We start from the raw sequence: 21,813 nt of genomic DNA, 5'->3' as shown, positions 1-21,813 counted from the left end.
TAAATCATGGATGTGATCTATGGATAGTTTAGAATAAATAACGTTACTCCGTTATTTAATAATGACATGTACATTGAGAACATGAAACGGTTTACAGTATAAATTTGTGGGTGTTTGGCAATTGGCTTTTTACCTAGATTTTGGCTTTTTTGTTTGGTCAAACGGTCAAAAAATATGTTTGGTAGTTGGCTTTTAAGCTGGTTTTTCCGCCAAAAGTTAATAGGGGTAACTTTTTCTATTGACTTTTTCCCTATTGACTTTTGGCTTGTTGGCCCACTTTATACTAGTAAACAGCTAGCAACCATTGATAATTTTACCAAACACTTTTGTAAACAAGTGGCTTAAACTACTAAGTTAAAAAAATCAATTCATACATTTAATACTTCCAGCTAGTCAAACGAGTCAACAGCCAACCGCCGATTGCCAAACAATCCCTTTGTGTCACCTGAGAATACTTTAGTTTACGAAATACTTGTAATTTTTTTTTTTTTCAAAAAAAAAAAAATAGAAAAATTGCTTTATCATTTAAAAATATCTCACTGATTAATTTGTTCCCAAATATATACGTAGTATTGAGTTAGGCACTTATGGCATTCTCTTCAGCTTAATTTCATTTTAGTTTAATTCCTTCTCTCATTAATACAAGTAAATCATTTCAGCTCTATTCAGTTCAGCTCACTTCATATTTCATAATATCCTTCAAACTAGTTTCTACTATTAAATTAGGGCCTGTTCCGATTGACTGAACTCAGCTGAACTGAACTGAACTTATTAATTAGTGATTTTTAACTACGGATTAGTGATCTTTGATTATTTATTACTATACATATGTGTATATACAAATGTACATATTATTATTAATAATAATAATATTATTATTACTATTATTATTATTAATAATTATTGATGATTATTATTATTATTATTTATTGATTATTATTATTATTATTATTATTATTATTATTTATTGGTGATTATTATTATTATTTATTGATTATTATTATTAGTATTATTATTTCAATTATTATTGTTATTGTTATTATTATTATTATTATTATTATTATTATTATTATTATTTATTGATTATTATTATTATTATTATTATTGTTGTTGTTGTTGTTGTTGTTGTTGTTGTTGTTGTTGTTGTCGTCGTCGTTGTAATAAGAGCTTAAAAGAATGAAATTTGGCTTTATATCATTAGCAATATCATTAGACGTAAATTAAGAGCTGAACTGAACTGAACTGAGCTGAACTGAACTGAACTGAATTTCAACGGCCCTTAGTGTCTACTCCATATGAGTATGACTATATGACCATATGTTTGAAGGAAGCATTAAGTCAAAGTATGAGCATCTAGCCATCTATACCCAACTATCACCATCAAATACTAGTATTGCTACTCTGGTAGGGTAGCTAAGTAGCTACCAGCTAGACTAGTAATCATCCATGATCCATTCAGTGCCCATTCCAAGTGTTAATAACTCACGTGAAAAGGCTCAGACTTATTACCATCATTATCCTTTTCTGTCCTTATTTATATATGCCCCATCTCCATTTTTGTCCTTTTTTCTTCCCTATTTTGAATGAGTAATGACAAATTAAAAAATTTCTACCTAACATTTTTCTGTAACTTTTACATTTACATGGTTTAATTTACTCGTAATTACATTTACAATGTTATAGAGTATATATATCATGATAGTCATTGGTGGCTAAAATGGAGTTTTTTTTTTTTTTTTTTTTTTTTTTCGATTCTCTCCTAAATTTATTATTTTTAAAGTTATGCTTTAATTAATGGGTTAACCCTTAGCGCATAGCTGCTATTTGTTAACAAATAAATAGGATGAAAAAATGTATTATTACATGCTTAATAGGTAACAGGTGACAAGTATTTTGAGGGAAAATATTTAACCTATTGAATGGTAAAAAATACCACTACATACATAATAGTATATATAAAGTAATATTAAGATTTAAGACAACTTATCCTTTAATGATACATTATACAGGCATAATGGCACATTATAATGTACCACTGTAAAGTCATTTTTTTTCATTTTTAATTCTAAAATTTGCCAAATTTACATTTTTGTCATCCTATATGCATTATAAACGCATAGCAAATATGCGCTGAGATGCACTCCAATTAATTGGTTGCAACTAAAAAAAAACTGGAAGAAATACATCACTTTATAAACATTTCTTTCTTATTACTCATAATGAATTGACATTTATACTATTCAAAACATTGTAATTGTATGTTTTGATAAATTATATAATACTTGTACTTATATGAATTCAAACAACATTGGGAAATTGGTCAAGTGCAGCCTCTTGTATTTTGTAAATTGCAGTTATTTTTAATAAAAAATGTAAATTGCAACCCAAAAATTCTTATAAATATTGCAACCCAATTAACTTTTTCATCGGTTGCGTGTAGAAAATTATTCGGTTAAAGCTGTTGGGGCCATTTTAGTTCTTAAGGATCCGAATTGAGCTCGGAATCAACAAAAAAAAAAAAAAAAAACGTAAGTGCCTCGTTTTGCGTAACAAAAATGTATTGATTTGTGGACAACTATTTTTGCTGTAAAAATGAGGCACTTACGTTAATTTTTTGCCAATTTCCAACTCAATTTAGATCCTTAAGTGATAAAATGGTTGTTAAAACCTTAATCGAACCATTTTCGACACGCAAAACGATAAAAAATTAAATTAGGTTGCAACTTACAATTTATAACAACTTTTGGCTGCAATTTGCAAAATATTAATTATCTTCGGCTTATTTTCAGTCCAGTTTAGTTCAGTTCAATCAGCTCCAATAAGCTCAGTTCAGTCCAGTTCTTATCTTAATTTCATTCTCTCATAAAATATTCAGTTCAGGTCAGTTTAGTTCAGCTCCAATAAGTTCACTTCATTCAGTTTAATTCAGTCAATCATATCAGCGCTCCTAACTTTAAATGACTGCAATTTGCAAATTTTCCAATGAAATTAGATAACCATCAACCAACGTGTTACCTACGAGACTACGAGTAAACACTTTAACGATGACATTGAGTCATAAACACTTTAACGATGGTACTGAACCATGTCGTGTGGGCATGAAAAAATACACAACATAAACATTATCTGTCAAGAGTAGTTTATCTCATTTATTTGGGAAAAGCAGGTACAACATGATTCGACACGCTAAATCACTTTTAAAGCTTTAAATCAATGAAAATTAATTTAGACATGCAGACATGACATGGCTCATTGTACTGATACGTGGGTTTAAGTCGTAAACTAGCTGACCTTTTTGAAAACTCTTATATGAAACATTGCTTATCGCCAGACTAAAAATTAGGTCTAGCTATCCCCAAAGCACAAGACCCGATCTAACACGACCCACAACCATCGTCACCAACCATCCTTCAAACTTGAGATTTGACTCAGATGCATGACTCCCACATATAACAGCAATTCACACTAAACATACTAACAATAGTAAAATCAAAAGTTAATTAACGTGGATGTAACAACAAATAACTCTTCCCTAGATTCCGAAGTGAGGGAAGCTAACTTGCCCCCCTCTCCCTTCCTCAGTTTACTCGATAATCACAAATTTACACACTTTCCCATGTCATTTTCTGCCCATATTCTATGTACTACAAAACCATATTATAGTATAATTAATTACATTTATATTTTTATACTATGGTTTTTTAACCGTTACACACTTACACTTACACTATCTCTGTTGCTTAATCCTTCCCTCAAACGTGCAAGTACCTGTAAATTTTTGTCAAGTTTATTTTTTTTTTTAAATTTATTTCTTTGGATCTGAATGACCTCAACTTCCATTTTTTTATTTTGTGAAAAATTGTAAGAAAAAAAAAAAAAAAAACTAAATAGCATTTCCCAAAAATTTATGCTCTCCTTTTCAAAACCCAGTTGGAATTTTATGATTGTACTTATGGGTTGCTGTCATACTACTGTTTCATTTACTCATTTGTTCTGTCAAGATTTCATCTTTTCTTGATATTTTTATTTTCCCCTCTCATGATTTTTACATTCTTTAATTAATTTATTTTCTTCATTGTTTATAATGTTGGTTTTGTGATTTTTTCAGAGTGAAAGTAAACTACCCAGATGAATTTTTGAGGTAAGTTCATTTTTAAAAATATTTGGTTAAAACAAAAAAAAGAGTTGAAAACATGATGTTTTAGTCATTCAGATGATTTGGGGTTGTTTGTTTTTGTGAAAAATTTTATGGTGTTCATGGGTTGATTTATGTTTTTTTTTTTTCCCCAGATTTTATTGCATTATTTAGGGTGTTTAGGTATTTTTGTAGTAGTTTTAAATGAGTACTGAGTGACAAATTAAGTGTAATTTCTGACAAATAAACTCAGTAACAGCACTGGAAATCTGTGGATCTTAGTAATAAATTGACAGTATATGCAAGGAAGGTGTTTGATTAAAGTATAGTACAGTTGTATGAGTACTAGTACTATAGTACTAGGCTACTAGCTATTTTTGAGTGAAGATTTTTCATTAGATTGAGGGTAAAAATTGAGATGGTGAGATCTATGGAGGATAAGGAGATCTCTAATGGAAGCATTACATTTGAGTTTCATAAAGGGAATGGGGTTACTAGAGCCTCCCACCCGTCTCGAACCGCCTTAGGAAAACCAACACCTTCAAAGTGGGATGATGCACAAAAATGGTTAGTTGGGTTGTCAAGGGGAGGAGAAAGGAATTCCTCCAAGGCTAATAGGCCTCGAAACTCGAATGCCGATGATACGAGGTTGATTGCCCCCATTCCCCATCAAGAGCACCGTTATTCGGTTGATGGTGATGAAGAGGTGGAGAAGGCAGAGAATGAGAAGAATGTTCATACCAAGAATGTTGATTGTGAAGAGGGTTTTTGGAGAGTTAATGAGGGGGTGGGAAATGCTAGTTTAGGTGTTAGATCAGTTTGTGTGAGGGATATGGGGACTGAGATGACTCCAATAGCTAGTCAAGAACCTTCTAGGACAGCCACCCCTATACGAGCTACCACACCAGCTGCGCGCAGTCCAATTTCTTCGGGGGGTTCAACCCCAATGAGGTGCCAGCATGGTGCTCTAGGTACCGAGAGTTATCAATCTCCTCTTGGGAGACATAATGGTGCTTATAGAATGTCTAATGGCGAGGAAGAAGATAATGGTCATAAGATGGGGGAGAGTAATGGTTTGGAACTTGTTAAGAAGATTAGTCCTTTAGAAACTCGAGCATTGGCTTGGGATGAAGCAGAGCGTGCCAAATATATGGCCAGGTGAACATTCTAAATACATCTTCCTTGAACTACATTATGATATTTGATTCACTGATAAAAACAGAAGGGTTTAACTGTTATCATATTGATTGGTTTATAGGTATAAACGTGAAGAAGTGAAGATACAAGCTTGGGAAAATCACGAGAAGAGAAAAGCCGAAATGGAGATGAAGAAATTAGAGGTAATCTACTCATCTAAGATGCTTTGAACTTCTTATATCAAATAGTAGTACTTGTATAGTCCATCTGTCCAAAGTTGTGTACTTGCAAGTTACAAGAGTGATGACGAGGGTGATAATGGATATAGAGCAACTACCATAGAGGGTAATCAGATACATCATGTTACATCATTGACTGGGAGAGGTCAGAATAATGTGAAATTGTGAACTGCTGACACCGGGAATACATCTTAGTGCTTCTGCTGTTGTTGATCTTCAACTCTTCACAGCTGATTAGTCTTCACGGTGAATAAGACTAAAATTGATTCAACGAGCTTGTAATAGTGGCATCTAGTGGAGTTGCTAGCCTAAATTATATGCACTGTGTGCCTTTACTTCATTTGTCCTCACACGCAAAACTCTGGCATCACAGCTTATAGTAGCTTACAGGCCAAAACTGAGAAGCCCCTCACGTTATGTATTGTTGTTCTACTGGTTTATTACCTGATACTGTGATACATAAAGGCATATAGCTGCTTCAATGTTATATATCCTAATTCAATTTTCTGCATCATTTGTGATGAATAGTATCAGATTGATTGATCAACTGAAATTGGAATATGCTCCTATATCTATAAAAGATAAGGCTTATGGCTTATGAAATAAGTAGACAGCTTAAGAAGCAATTTTCTTCCACATGTTTGTGCATATGAATTACTTTGGCACTAAGAGGATCACTGAATTTTATATTGCTGTCATAGGTGAAAGCAGAGAGATTGAAAGCTAGAGCACAGGAGAAGTATGCCAATAAACTTGCTGCAGCTCGAAGAATCGCTGAAGAGAAGCGTGCTAATGCAGAGGCTAAATTGAATGAGAAAGCCGTCAAGACATCAGAGAAAGCAGATTATATCAGAAGAATGGGTCATTTGCCGTCTACATTCTCCTTTAAGTTGCCTTCTTTGTGCTGGCAGTAGTAAACTTCCTCAACATAATTGTATCTAGATACCGGTCTTAACGTTTGTTGCATTATTATTAAGCTTTTGCACCTTTTTCGTTTCAGTTTTTTCATGTGACAGTGACACCCTTGAAATGTTGATCAATCCTGAAAGTAAAGGAAGATGAGTTTTGCATGCAAGGCAACAACCTTATCCATGGATCAGAATATCAGATTTTAACATTGCAGATTTGCAGATGCCATGGTGACGAAATGTAGAACTATGAACTGGTGCTTGAATGTAACTAGGAGTCTAGGATTATTCCCCACCCCCTTTGGTTGTTGCAGCAATATGCGCCAATTTGTTCCGAACCCACATATAGTTTAAGCTTGGCCTGTATGAGTAAAATGAGTTCCTCTATTATTAAAACTAGTTTCAGGTTTTGACCAAATAATAGACAGCATTACATACATTTGGACTGGAGGTTTTTTATGCATGTGTGCCATATTGCACTGTTTTGAGTACTCTTGGGGTGTATCATATATGCATTGATTTTGACATGTTAGTGCAAATTGGGGGAAGTTAGATTAAGATTTCGCTTCACTTGGACTTTTTAAAGATGGACAACTCAAACAAAGTTTGTTCCAGAGTACCATATTTATCAAGTGAAATCCTAATAAGTGGATTAGTTGTTCTTAGTCTTTTAGACTATCCATCGGTTGTGTCATTGGACAAATGCTAATCACGCGTTGGTGCCTGAATTCCCGAGGCTTGATCCAAGTCACAATAAGCTACGGAGTAATTACTAGAGGAAACAACACGCAATGACACTAACCATGTATCACAAACACATGCATTAGTAAGGTACAGAAGCATGGGAGATTGCCTCGTATAGGACTTGTTGTGCCACGACCTTGGGGAAACTGTTAGCACATGACATTTGGCTCCTTAAAAATGCTAATTTGGCTGTTTGATAAAGAGTTACTAGTATTCATTAAGCTTGTTGCTATATGCTTAATCCTCTAGTTTCTAAAAACTTGGAATTGGGCCTTTGTCCAAAAGCTACTAAAATTAGCTCCCTTTCTTGCAATTGTACTACAGAGTATATTCTAATAATACATAAAGCATTAAATGGTATGACTAGTTGGTTGTATGCTTTGTTTGTAGACTTTTTGTACTAGTTGATGGAAGGTTGCATTAGCTGGTTTAGTTGGTTAATATAAATGCATAATATTGGTTTGTATTTGAGTCCAATAGTGGAACTTGAACATTGGTATGACTTATATGTTGTTACTTGTTAGATAGTCAGAGGAAAGAGATAGTGTGTGGATGTGTGAATATAGGAAGCTGGCTAGGGAACGTGTAAAGACAAGGGGAGAAAAGGGAGTGTTTGTCGCTATGTGAACTAGAAGCATGCTACTCATACTTGAGCATGATTAGGGTTCTAAAAGACTTTTGTTGAATTTCAAAACATGTAAAGGTTATAAGGCTTGTTTATAAATCTTGATCTTGCTAACAATATTTAAACAAACTTTATGTCTATATGTACTTTACTTTTTTTTTTTTTAATATAATTTTATTTTAAATGCATCACATTTCTTTTTAACTAATAAATTCTCTTAGTCTTTATCATGTCACATGATTTTTTTTTTTCCATTTTTTTTCGTCTCCTACCACCACAAAGACCCACCCCATTCAGTCAACAACCACCAACACCTAGTTGTCACTATGAACATCCATCCCATGCAACCACAAACAACACCCACCCCACCCCCACTAATGTCCACATAGTCAACCACCACCACCTGCCCTCCCTTTCCTTGAACCACCACTACATGCCTAAGAATATGAAAAAGAAAAGATTTTTTTGGTCCAATTTGATCATAAAAACATCAACCTTAAGTTTTAATAGTGTTAAGAGAGAGAGAGAGAGCGCTAGCTGGCGATGACATGTGAGCCTCCAATTGTTACGGGGTGACTCCTTAATGAGGAGGGGTGTGCGATGACGACTTTATAGGGGAGAAGGAAGTAGCATTGACCCGATTTGATGAGGAAACAATCAAGGTTTTATTGAGGGTGATTTAGTTAGGTCAATAAGTTAATAACGTGTGATTTAATGTGTTAATAGAATTGGAATAAGAGTTTATTAATAAATTTACTCAAGAAAAGTTACTATAAAAGGAAACTTTTTTTTTTGTTTGAGGAATAGGAAACTTTTTTGTTTGTTGTACATAATTTGTAACATTCATTTTTGACAATAATTGCACAAAATAAGAAACAAAGGTATTATAATCTTAGGTAGGGAGTTTTGTCTTGACCAGACCTTAACTTTAACCTTTTTTTTTTTTTTTTTTTTTTTTTTTTTTCAATTTAGTATGTCAGGTGCTCAAAATACGGCTAATCGTGCTAGGTAAGCAATCCCCACCTCCAAATATCAACGTCCTCACTTGTAATAGTGTCAAAACCCGAAAAATAGTTAATAATATCAATAGTTTAATATGAGTACGAGTACAATAGTTGGGATTATTATAGAAAACCCGCAAAATAAAACTTAAGAAAATAGAACGGTAGCAATAATTGGAGGATTCATCCATCGATCCATATTCCTTTTGAATAAGGTAAGGTTGGGTGGCAATTGGCAAAGCCAATCACACTTTCACCGAAGAAGCGTCGTCTCACACTTTACGGTGACTTCCTTCGCTTTTCTTCTCCCCCAATTATCTCCTTCTCTCTCTACATCATTCTATCTTCCCCCTTTTTCTCTCTCCTCCTCCGGCAAACCCTTAATTTCTTCGTCACTCTTCCACTCTCTCTCTCTTCTTCGATTTCCGTATTTTGATGAATTTTTCCTAGGGTTTCTATTTCCTCAATTTCGATTTCTAGGGTTTTGTTTTTGTTAAACAGAAATTTCGCACTTTTTGGTATTCATTTGAATTCATTGCTCGACGAACGAGTTTTCAAGCTTCGGAGCTGGCGATTTTGCTGATAAAGGTCCGCCTTTGCTATTAATTGCTCCTTTTTTTTTGTGTTTCTTTGTTTTCTGTGTTGAGTTTCGATTTATTTTCTCAGATCTGTGTGAGTGCAAGTTGGTGTAAATTTTGATTTCTAGGGTTTTTGTTTTAGGAAGTTCAATTTGGTTATGTTCATCTAAAACACAAAAAAAATTAAAAAATTGTTTCTTTGTGTATTCGCCTTTGAATTGCTGGTCGGCTGAAGGTATATAATTAGGGTTATTGAGGATTAGGGTGTAATTGAAATTGTTTTCCGAGTAAAGGGGTTTCTTTGCTTGAATTTATGGCTGCTGGAAGGAATGGGGGGTACCACGAAACTGAATATAAGGAACGCAGCTCGGATTATGATACCGCGAGGCGAGATATAGCTTATTCAAAAAGTGAATATGATAAAATTAGGAATGGTAATCAGGTTAGGGATCGGGAGATAATAAGGGGTAGAGACAGTAGAGCTAGGGTTAGACAGAGAGATATTAGGGAAAGGGACTTTGCTAACGGCGGTGATTATCGCTCGTCTTCGAGTAAAAGTGATTCAGGGGGAAGTGGGGTTGGTGGTGGTGGTGGAGGGGGAGGGGGAGGAGGGCCTAGGAGATGTGGGAATTCAGCGAGGATTACGGATCGTGAGCCTGGTGAATTGTCTAGTGAGGATGGGTCTGAGAGTGCTGTCGATTCAGAATCACGGTTTGGAAAGGATAATGAAGTGTCGAAGATGGATAATGGGGCTCATTCCTCTCCTCTGGCTACTAAGAAAAGAAAGTTTTCTCCTATTGTATGGGATAGAGATGACAAGGGTGCTACAGATGCATCAAGAAGTAGATCTGTATCCACTACTGCTTCCCTTCCTCCTCAGCCTGTTCGGAAATCATACCAGCAGTCTCCTGCCACGATGCGTGTAGAGAGTAAGGAGGTATCTCCTGTTAAAAGTGATGAACCACATGAAGACGTTGAAGTTTCTCTTGTTGATCCCTCTGTGGAACAGGATCGTTTGTATGATGATAATGTATCTGAGTCTCCTGCAAATCATCGTTCTTCACCATATCAGGAGACACAGTGGGGGAATGGCAAAGGGGCTGAGCAGGTAGATGATGAGGATTACATTCCCACCAGGCACATATCAGCCTCTAGGTGGGCAGGTAATGCTAATTCTCCGGCCGATGAAGGTGAGATTTCAGATGATGATATAATGCGGAAAAAGAGGAAGAAGATGCCTTCCTCTGAGTATCTAGATACTAGGAAGAGCAGGAAGTCATCTAGTCCAGATGCTGGAGATGGTGCAAGAGAGGTTTCTGACGTAGCTAAGGGAAGATTATCAGATTCTGATGGAAGCATGCAAAGTAGACCTTCCACTGGAGATCGTGATCTTCAAAATAATAAAGATAGGGAGGATAATATTGAGGTAGATGATAGATACAATGACACTGACTCTAGCCTAAGCCCCATAAGAGCTGACTCCGATGATGAAGATTATTCTCGTGAAACACCTGAACCTCCAGTTGCTCCTAAAAGAACAGTGAATATGCTTCAGGGTTGTAGGAGTGTGGATGAGTTTGAAAGACTGAATAAGATAGACGAAGGAACTTATGGTGTAGTTTACAGAGCTAAAGATAAGAAGACTGGAGAAATTGTAGCTTTGAAAAAGGTAAAGATGGAGAAGGAAAGGGAGGGCTTTCCATTGACTTCTCTGAGGGAAATTAACATTCTTTTGTCACTGCACCACCCGTCCATTGTTGATGTCAAGGAAGTAGTTGTTGGAAGCAACCTTGATAGTATCTTTATGGTTATGGAATACATGGAGCATGATCTTAAAGCGCTTATGGAGACCATGAAACAGCCATTTAGTCAGAGTGAAGTTAAATGCCTCATGCTTCAGTTATTAGATGGTATAAAGTATCTTCATGATAATTGGGTCCTTCATCGTGATTTAAAGACATCAAATTTGCTTATGAACAACCAGGGTGAGTTGAAGATATGTGACTTTGGATTGGCTCGTCAATATGGGAGTCCATTGAAGCCATATACTCATTTGGTTGTCACACTTTGGTACAGGTGAGCAGCAAAATTCTAATTCTTGTATGTAAGACTGTTGATTCTTTTCCTTTTTATTTAATTATAGTGGAGAATCTCTTTTCTATGCTTGTTCTTTCTATATTGTTTTGGTGGACTTATCCTCTATATCCCTCTCTCTTCTACGATTTCAAATTTAGTAAACTATTATATTTCAAGAACATATATTATGGCTTATGCAGTAATGCTTCTCGGTTGTTCTGCTTCTGGATTCTTGTGTATGACTTACATACGAGTATCTCATTTTTTGTTATCTGGTAGCTGCTGTTCAGAGCATCGTTGCTTTTAGTTGTTACTCTGAGTTTCTGTCTAATTAACTTATGTGCTGTTTGATCATTCTCAGTTAGTAGTTTTGTAAAGTTTGTAAGGTTTAGATCTTCCATGGCCATTGATAATGTGCTTATGGTGGGGGTTAAAATCTCATTTGTTCCTCTCTTTTCGTTGGTAGGTCACCGGAGCTTCTGTTGGGTGCAAAGGAGTATTCAACAGCCATTGATATGTGGTCACTCGGTTGCATTATGGCTGAGCTCTTGTCAAAGGAGCCTCTTTTTAATGGAAAATCGGAATTCGATCAACTTGACAAGGTACATCCATTTGTTGAATGTATGTACTTCAGAATTTGGTCTGCTTTTGATTCAGATGAGTGTAGAATTTGTATAGCTAGGATGCCTAGGAAATAGGAATTACTGCTTTATTTTTCTTTTTGACACTTATCTAGTTATTGATATTCCTCTTTTCTATTGGCAGATATTCAGGATCCTTGGCACACCAAATGAGACAATCTGGCGTGGTTTTTCCAAGTTGCCTGGAGTGAAGGTCAATTTCGTGAAGCACCAGTAAGTTCTTCGTAAACTATCACTTAAGACGTGTTTACCTTTGCTTCAAGGTTTTCTTATTCTTTGCGCTCTTTTCCCAGGCTTCCAGCTTTGGGTGATTCTGGTCTGGCTATCTGGCCTCATTGGTACACTTGTAGTGACAAGGGCACATACTTTTGTAATGAATAACTATTCAACTGTCCTTTTCAGGTATAACCAGTTGCGCAAGAAATTTCCAGCCACGTCATTTACCGGATCTCCTGTCCTCTCTGATGCTGGATTTGATTTGTTGAACAGACTTTTAACTTATGATCCTGAAAAGGTATTTGTCATTATAGGAAGTAATAAAACATTACTCTCTTGCTTGGTGTGTCGTAACAATATCTGACTGCACTTCTCTATTGGCTGCAGCGTATCACAGCGGATGCTGCTCTAAACCATGAATGGTTTCATGAAGTTCCTCTTCCCAAGTCAAAGGAATTTATGCCTACGTTTCCTGCTCAACATGCGCAAGACAGGTATCATGATTTTTGGAATTGCATTTCTTCCCTTTTGCTCATTTATTGGCTGTTATTTTGGTGTTTTTCTATTTTTAATATCTATGTTATGGGACTGGCAGGCGAGTGCGCAGGGTTCTGAAGAGTCCTGATCCCTTGGAAGAGCAGCGCAGGAAGGAATTGCAGCAAGCAGAATTGGGAACTGGCGGTTTGTTTGGGTAGTAACATAGGCCCTACTGTAGACCTGAGATTTTTATGCTCCATGATTTTTGCCAATGCCAACAAATGGGACATGCATGAGGTGAGGGAGATGGATTCAACACAACTTGCTAAAGAAAGGCTTGTCAGATTGTCATTCATGCTGTTTTTTAGCAGGCATGTTTGATGAAACGACTGGAGGGATATATTTTTTGCCTATGCCACAAGATCTGTAGCAGTCATGTTATCTTCCAGCTTTGGTGATAGGATGCATCACAGCAGTGCTTGCATCATAAGGTGTGGCATAATGGCTTTACTTTTTAGAAAGATGAAATTCAGCTGAATCATGTATATGTAAAGTAATTTGAATTTTTGATTTGGAACATTGTAAACATTTCTTTTAGATTTTGGTTTTAATGACCAAACTACTATGGATTTGTCACAAATTTCTTTTTCTGCATAATTTAATATTGGAATTGTGTTTGCAAGAGGTGGTTGGTGTAAAGCGGAGGGAACGTTCTTTGCTTTTCATTGACGAGCGTTTTACAAATTAGAAAAAAGGTAATGTGCTATCTAGTATATCTAAAATAGAGAAAAGGTGCTTGTGTGGATACTTCTTGCTAAAGCACATTTGTTTGTAAACGTGCATACTGGTGTACCTTATTTGGGGATTAATTCATCTGTATTTCTGGGGGTCTGGTCCTGTTCTCTTGTGTTGTGTGGACATATTTATTATGCAATTATGTTTGTGCTGTATGGCAGTGAATATTTCAGGGGAGCAATCATATGTATTTTGAGGGTGCCATGGGCCTTTTGTAACTCTGTAGTATGTTCTTATGTAAATTCTTTAGTCTGGATAAGCCATTTTCTGGCCCTGTACAAAGCTTAGCCGGCCCCCTTCACAGATGAATGAGAACTTGACACTTCTTTTTCAGCTCTGTAGTGGTTGATTTAGAAATTCATAGTGTTATTGTTTTGTTGGAATTATTGACTAAATTGTTATAAATTTTGAGGATAAAGAGCATATCAAATCTGCTGTAACTTGTCAACCGAAGCTGACCTAGTTCATGTCATGAATGAAATTCTAGCTGTAGGATAAATATATATATTGATCAGGCTCTTTCCTCCAATGCCAATGTTTGTTGGCATTTTGTTCCTTGAAAATGCAAGAAGTTGGTTCATGCGGTCCTTTGCAGCAGAAGTCAGTTGGTGTTCCAAAGTTTGGGATTTGTTTTGCATAAGTACTATATGTGATCAGAAGAGATTGCCTTGCAAGTTTCTTATTTGTCCAAGTGCCTGTATGCCTCAAATTGCCAAAGTTTCTTTTTACCTGTGCTGCTAATTTTCTTCTTTGTTTGTCTTTTGCTGTCAATTCTAGTGGAAGTCTTGATATGCTTTTCCATTAACTTGTTGCATAATAAATTCATGACAGCTCCTGAACTTTGATGACTTTTCTCTGCGAATGTCACTGCAGTACTAAAGCCAGCAGGTTGAGGAGGTAGAAATCCCAATTGTATTTTGGTTCATCACAAAATGTATAGCTCGAGACCATTTAGAGGTACCTTACAACTCTCATGTTTCCATTTATAATTTCTCTCTTGGGTAACTTTTGTTTAACATCTTTGGAGATAATATTTAAGAAGTATTAATTCTGCTAAGGTTATGAGATTTCTTGAGAAAATGCTAATTAATGTTCTGCCCTCCAACCTTATTACAAGAGGTTATTACCTAATCTTGTTAATATCAAGCTAGATCACACCTTACCAGAAAAATCAAGACTAGGCCTGACCAAATATTTTTACTTTTTTCTTACAAAAGGTCTTTTATTGCATATTTGTAAAAATTATGAAAATTAGATATTCAGAAAATGCACTTTGAGGAGTTTCTAACAAGACCTCACTTGAGATATTTTTCCTTTAATCCGGTGGCAAAGTACATTCAAAGGTCAGTCAGATTAGGAGATTAGACTAGACCAGATCAAGTCAGAATGATTCAGAAATGTACACCTTATTTCAGTTGTAGATACAAAGCCTAATTAGTTGCTAGTACTTTCGAGGACTATTGAAAAACTACTGTGAGTCAGTTGTCGCCTTAAGCATTAAAGCTAAATTCCTGTGTGAGATGTAGCCCTCCACTGTTAGCTGTATGTGGTTGATTTATGTGATATGGCACCTCACCTCTGTGTGAAATTTTTGTGTCTTGTTAATACCGACTTGATATTGGAATCTGGGCTGCTGTCCTTGTAAGTCTTCTTTGTTTAAATGTAGTAAGACAGCTCTGGTGAGTTGATATGAGGAGTCTTCTGTATACAACTATATATTGATGGTGCAAGTATGTACTGGTATTTATTAAACCATTGGTGGAGCTATTTTTGGACTAGGATTTGGAAGATTGTTACAGGTTATTTACATTATTTCAGTTGGTTAGTGGTATTTTTGTCCCCCATCTCCATGCTACTTTGCCCTTTCGGTGTATGTAGCATGGAAAGCCTTGAGAAATCTAAAGGGAGATACTATTCTACAGAGAAATAAAAACCAATACAAGTCAAAGACCCCCTGATCCAAATTACTTATCTGAAATTGCCTAGCTCACAATGAGTTTTCTGTGTTTGCTAAGATGTATAAACCCTAGACTTGTCTACTTGCTTTTATTTCAACTCAATGGAGTTGGGTGTATTTTATTTGGTCTGCATTTGTCATTGTCCATTTATATTCTGTTTCATCCAGGATTGTTCTTCAGTTATAGTGTCATTAACTGTGAAGCAGTATGGTCTCCTTGAAATTAGCCCATCTTTCTTGCTGTATATAGGAACCCTGTGATGGACAACAGGGTTCTTTTATTAGATATGATGGCTATGTTTCGTTTTCTTTATAATTTTGCATGTTAGAAGGGCGTGTAATATTAGATGGGATACCGGTAGTAGTTCAGAACTCGATTATATTGGTACGTTTCGGTATAGTATCTTAGACTTAGCGGAGATTAGTATGCTATAATAATTGCCCGACTGCCCGTCCTCTCTCTCAAAAAAAAAAATAAAATTTAATAAAAATATATAAGAACCCTGCCACTGTTTCTCTTCGCCCAGCATTAATTAGTGGATTGTGCTATGGTATCCTTTGGCTTAGTTGGTCAATGTAAGTCTTCTATCCATCTCTGATAGTGAGAAGGTGAAAATGTGACCTGTGATTCCTCTGTTCTTTGGTTGCTGCATAATTGCATGGGCTATGCTGTCTTGCTTCATGAGTTCAGCAAATAAAATATCTAGCAAAGTTATGTTTGTGATTTTGTTATCGTTTCACACTTTCACCTGCTTGTTTATTTATAAATCATCCTTACATCTATTCACAATGCTTAAATTGGTCGGTGGGTTATTTCCCTCCTCATATGTGATGATTTTCTACTGGCTGGCTTTCGTTATTGTGCGGTTTGTTTCTTCTCAATAGGTATCTTATCTGTGAGTTTTTACTGGTATGGATCGTCATTCTTTATCTGATGGAATCTTTATACCATTTTGTTTGTTGCTATGGTTGTACAATTTTTTCAATATTTTTTATGAACTATACGGAACGGGTGTTTTTGTTTGTTGTTTGCTCCTCAATGCTTGGCTGTGTTGTTAAGCTTAACATATACACAAGGGTAAATTCCCTGGTGTCTATTGATATTCATTGTGTTTTTTTTTGCTAGATTAAATATTATTCGTTGAAAATAGTAGTGCTTTATGATCTGGGTACTTAGCAGTTATATGCTACAGACCATGGTGGAACATATAGAAAGGGTAATAAACCACCATGCATCATCAGCTGAATTGTTTTTTGTTAAGCAATATCAACTATGTCTAGTTATTGTTTTCATTCCAGAATGTAATTTTTTTAGTCGGTTTGAAGAGGTTTTAGTTGAAGTGAGCCAAGGGATGGGTTCTTGGTGCCTTGATTTTGTTTTCATGTGAAGCTTTCGTGTGCTGTTAATTTGTTATGGTATTGATTTTTTTTTTAATCGTCGTATTTTATGGTGGCTTGTTTGTGTAATTTGGTTGCCACACTCCTTGCACAATTGGTTTAAGAGCCCAGGTTCATTAGATATTTTCTGTATAAATAAATGATGGAAGACGGGCAGGTGACGATCAAATGGCAAGGATTTCAAATTGTGCGTCATAGATTAAGGCCTACATCAGTGAAGTGGGGAACAAATTATTTGGCAAGGATTTCAATTTGTGTCAACAGGAAGTGTATTTTACAGTTGAGTCGATTTTCATCATTCGCACGCTCTCATCGGAGAGTGAAAGTATGCTTTACATGTCTAGTTTTCTCGTTAACCCAATATATCAGAATTCTAATGTCAATGCAGACTTGATGATCTTGCGAAACTACCTGGAAGACTAGGAAAATTACCCTTGTTGGATGTACTAGAAGCATTTAGAGAAGGATGTTAATTGGTGTGTCAGAATCATGAAGTGTCATAGATTGAATGGAAATTGCATGAATGTGATCGATTGTACATTTAAGTGAAGTTTAAGCGTTTAAGTTTTCTCAACATTTTAGCTGAGGTGTTACATGCGTAATTATTGTATTACTGATCATGCAATTATTATTTAAATGTGCGAAATTGAAAAGATGAAATCGCATGAGAGAGCATTTGAAAGGAAAATAGAGAAACTGTAGAAGAGAGCCAAGATAAGTTCTCAGTTCCTATTATTCACCAATTCTATATATACGTAGTATATATATATAATGCATATGTAATTAGTTATCAACAATTTTATCATTGATTTATTAGTACTTGGGTAAAAAAAAAAATACTACGAAGTACGAGTATAATACTTCAAAATAGTTAAACAATGATTGTCCATGCTAGTACATGTTATCACTAATTTAATTTTTACATAAAATAATATTCATTAGTTTACAATTTCACACATTGTTATCACTAATTTAATTTTTACATAAAATGATATTCATTAGTTTTTGGTATTATTTTTCATACTCCGCGTAAGATCCATGAAATGAAGGATAAATCTATCAAGAATCCATTGGGCCAATAGGTTTAATTAATATAAGCCAAATAACTAGAAATGTACAAATTGAAAAGTATTAGTTCAATTCAGAAGACGATGAGTCGATAACTATGGCATGTTATTTGCATTTGCTGTAATCCCTGATCCGCGCTGCAAGTTACCTGTTCTTAGAGAATTTCTGATATCCTATTCAAGTTTGAGAGATTTTACAAAGATTATGATACATCGATACCAACAGCCAGCAACACTACAAGCACATCATTTCGAAATTACTTTGCTGTGAGTTCTGCTTCTGTTATTTATTTTTTTGATTCTTTCTGTTAGTCTTCCACTGAGGTAATTGCATACACATGCTATTATTAACATGTTTAGCTTAGTTGATTGACTTGATTCGACCTTGTATAGAAAAATTTAGCTGCATTTTGTACTTATACTTTCATCAATTATTTTCCTAGAATTTTGATGATCAAGTAGTTACAACTTCTTTCACTTTGAAGTCAAAGTTGGGTGTTACTTAGAGGATGCTAAACTAGAGCGCACAGCAAAGCTTGACATTTTGCAATATTGGAAAGAAAATGAGCATCGATATGGGAAACACTAGGAGGTTGGATTTTGTATAAGTGGAGAAGTGCTTACCTTCTAGAAAATGTCGAGGCATTGATTACAATTTTAGATCTAGGAGGGTACAACATAGAAAACGCAAAACCTAAGGGAAATTACAATTTTAGATCTAGGAGGGTACAACATAGAAAACGCAAAACCTAAGGGAAACTATGTAGAAACACCTTTTTTTTTTTTTAAAAGTGTAAAGCTAACAATTTTATTTCAAGGGAAAATCGGGTCACTGTTATAGTTCGGATCGTATCGAAACCCATGATTTCGGGATTTGGTTGTCGTTGGATCGGATTTTTTCGGATCGGTTTAATATTGGATTGGACCATTTTCGGATTGTTCAAATTCGGACCATCCCTTTTCGGATCCAGATCGGACCACAGATCAGGGTATTTCGGATTCGGACCAACTTTGCCAAGTCTAAGTGAGAGTAAGGGTAGGTGTGGGTGGGTCCCAATGCATTTTATTGATGGAAACGCGTAAAAATAAAAGTGTCATAGGTATTTTGAAACATCCAAAAATTGAAAGTATAGTAGATAATTTGAAACGGAGGAAGTAAATTAATTTTGGCATGTTATGAAAGGAGTATCAGGATTGTGAAAATTTACATTTTAAGTTTAGTCGTTCAATTAGAAATCAACACTCCATTGCATATGTAGGGGTGGTGCTAGAAATGACTACCATTTTGGGGCCATGTTCAAGTTTCATAAATTGGGCCTCAATTTTTAGGTAAAAGAGTAAAAAGCAAAAAAAGATTCCAATAGATATTGAACCCTGGTCATTTGGTTATCATTAAAAATTTATGTAAAACTTATTTGTGAATTAACAAATTGCGTAAAATTTGTATGAACTCTAATGACTTTGGAAACATTAATAAACTCTCCACATGATCCTTAAGTCAGTTTTAGTGATCAAGATCTTAAGTCAGTTTGAGGTAGAGTTATAAAGATCAAAATATATATAACTTTACCTTAAACTAACTTAAGATCTTGATCTCTCTCACCTCATCTGACATAGTTTTCAACTGTTGTAGTTTAATCAATTTCTACTACTGTTTTTGGAGTCATTCACGGAATTGCGTGCCCCAACTGTTAAACACTAAGGCATCTTATATGCCATTGTTGCTTCTTTTAAGCCATTGTTACCCATGCTATTAGCAACAAGGTTGTTGATTTGAATAGCCCAAGGATCTTCTTGTCAAAATACGGGGATTTCATATCAAATGCAGAAAGAATGAGATTTTTATTCTTGATAACTTCATTCAAAACTTCAAACAAGGTCTGAATAGTTAATATGTTGTTGCTGGCACAGATGCTACAACTAAAATCATAGAGGTGTAGATTTGCAGAAGGTATTACACCCCTGATTTGTTTTCCATCCCCTTGACCAAAGAAGTCAGCGTTTCTTATTTTCCCCGCTAGAATTAGAATCGATGCACAATAATACCCGTGTTCGTTCATGTTACATGGCCGCTACATTTATTTATGATCTTCAAACGTAGCATTCTACATAAAGATAAGATAAATATAGTCAATTTCCGGTTTAAGTTTTAGTGATATAGTCATATCATGCATCTCTTAGTGGTATTTAGTAAATTCATTAACTAAAGTGGCCACCCAAGTTTAGCTTACTTTGAAAATGCATTGTTGAATACATCAGACAATGGTTGTTTTATGGAACGCCCCTTGTCAATAATGCCAACTTTCACTCCAGTTGATGCTTGGAGATTGATGACACCTCATTCCGCAATGTCGTTTAAAAAATCCAATGTATAGAATGTATCACATACTATAGGGTTATCTCTACAAAAATAAAGCAAAAAATAAATTAAGATGTATAACTCAAAAATAAATCATAGTAACTCCAAAGTATATAAAAATAAAACTAAAAAACAAATCAAACCAGTGCTAAGTATTACAAACAAAAACTATACATATATATATATATATATATATATATATATATATATACTTGTTTTGTACCCCGTGCGATGCCCGAGTTGTTTATTGAATTTTAAGATATATTTTTAATCTATATGTCAAATTTTAAAACATATCATTGATACAAAATTAGTTAGGAATTGATGTGTTTTTGAGACGATTTAAACTTGTAGACATGTAATGACTAATAATAATAATATTGGTGAAAAACATTTCTTGACCCGTAACCTGAAATAATGACCCTGTTTGAAATGACTCGTGACCTGACTGATTGACAGGTCTACACACAGTAATAAAATTATATTAGATTGTGAAGTATACTATTTTAATTGATTAGAATATATTATAAACAATGGATGTGGTACATTTTGAACTAATTCCTTCGCCCGAAAAAAAAATATTATGATACAAAAAATAAATTTATATGATAATTTATGAGAGTCTAATTATTTTTTGAATATAAAATTATAATTCAATTTGTACGTATGAAATATTGATACTTTATAAAAAATAAAATTCTAAATTAACAATTTTATCCTAAAATTTATCCAAATTTGATTGAAAATAAAATTCTAAACTAACTCAATTATCCTACAAATTGAATATTCTATATAACTCTATTATACGTGGCACGACACTTGGCGAAAAGTTGGAACGCCAAGTGTCGCTGCCTCGTCGTCTGGCTAAAAGTTTAGCTTTATATATTAGTTATCTCCTACAAATTGAATATTTCTATATAACTCTATTATACGTGGCACGACACTTGGCGAAAAGTTGGAACGCCAAGTGTCACTGCCTCGTCGCCTGGCTAAAAGTTTATATATATATATATATATATATATATATATATATATATGTATGTATGTATGTAAGAACCCTTTCTTATGTAAGAACACCTTATGTTTTAAACTTTTTTCTGCTTATGTTCTAAAGTTTTTCGTATATTCTAAATTTTTTCCAATGTTCTAATTTGTTTTTTTTAGATTATGTTCTAAATTTGTTCCTATGTTCTAATTTTTTTTTTCAGCTTATGTTCTAAATTTTTTTTTTATGTTCTAAATTTTTTTTTCAGCTTATGTTCTAAAGTTTTTCCTATATTCTAAATTTTTTCTACTTATTTCTACTTATTTTTTCAACTTAAGTTATAAATTTTTATTTATGGTATAAATTATTTTTTCAACTTATGTTCTAAATTATTTTTCTTATGTTCTAACGTTTTTGGTTCCTTATGTTCTAAATTTTTGCTATCTTCTAAATTAATTTTCTTAGGTGGGATTTA

The 21,813-nt window shown here is 34.6% G+C and overlaps 2 protein-coding genes across 8 annotated transcripts; both read left to right on the top strand.

Annotated features, from left to right (window-relative positions):
• The first annotated feature begins 3,740 nt into the window (after positions 1–3,740).
• Positions 3,741–6,842, top strand: LOC145634181 (uncharacterized). Its single transcript, XM_081685633.1, has 3 exons — positions 3,741–5,293; positions 5,394–5,475; positions 6,213–6,842. The coding sequence occupies exons 1-3, from the start codon at positions 4,554–4,556 to the stop codon at positions 6,423–6,425; spliced, it is 1,035 nt and encodes a 344-aa protein (XP_081541759.1). The 5' UTR covers positions 3,741–4,553; the 3' UTR covers positions 6,426–6,842.
• A 2,153-nt stretch (positions 6,843–8,995) lies between these two features.
• On the top strand, positions 8,996–17,652 carry LOC145640349 (cyclin-dependent kinase G-2-like). Of its 7 annotated transcripts, none has more exons than XR_014114953.1 (9): positions 9,003–11,443; positions 11,910–12,045; positions 12,209–12,297; positions 12,487–12,598; positions 12,688–12,794; positions 12,896–13,074; positions 13,149–13,268; positions 13,461–13,532; positions 14,446–17,652. XR_014114953.1 is itself a non-coding variant. In XM_081691644.1 (7 exons), exons 2-7 carry the CDS (start codon positions 9,681–9,683, stop codon positions 12,993–12,995), a joined length of 2,307 nt encoding a protein of 768 aa, XP_081547770.1. In that variant the 5' UTR covers positions 9,003–9,377; positions 9,603–9,680; the 3' UTR covers positions 12,996–13,459. The 7 variants fall into 7 exon arrangements, 2 of the variants coding, with proteins under 2 accessions (XP_081547788.1, XP_081547770.1); XR_014114951.1 differs by having other exon boundaries at positions 12,896–13,268; positions 14,446–14,529; positions 17,297–17,622; XR_014114950.1 differs by having other exon boundaries at positions 12,896–13,268; positions 14,404–17,649.
• Positions 17,653–21,813: the final 4,161 nt, after the last annotated feature.

The sequence above is a fragment of the Chenopodium album genome, chromosome 1 (assembly GCF_948465745.1).
Source record: "Chenopodium album chromosome 1, dcCheAlbu1.1, whole genome shotgun sequence".
NCBI classification, from domain to species: Eukaryota; Viridiplantae; Streptophyta; class Magnoliopsida; order Caryophyllales; family Amaranthaceae; genus Chenopodium; species Chenopodium album.
Note: the sequence above shows the minus strand (reverse complement) of the source record. Positions and strands in the feature narration are given on the sequence as shown.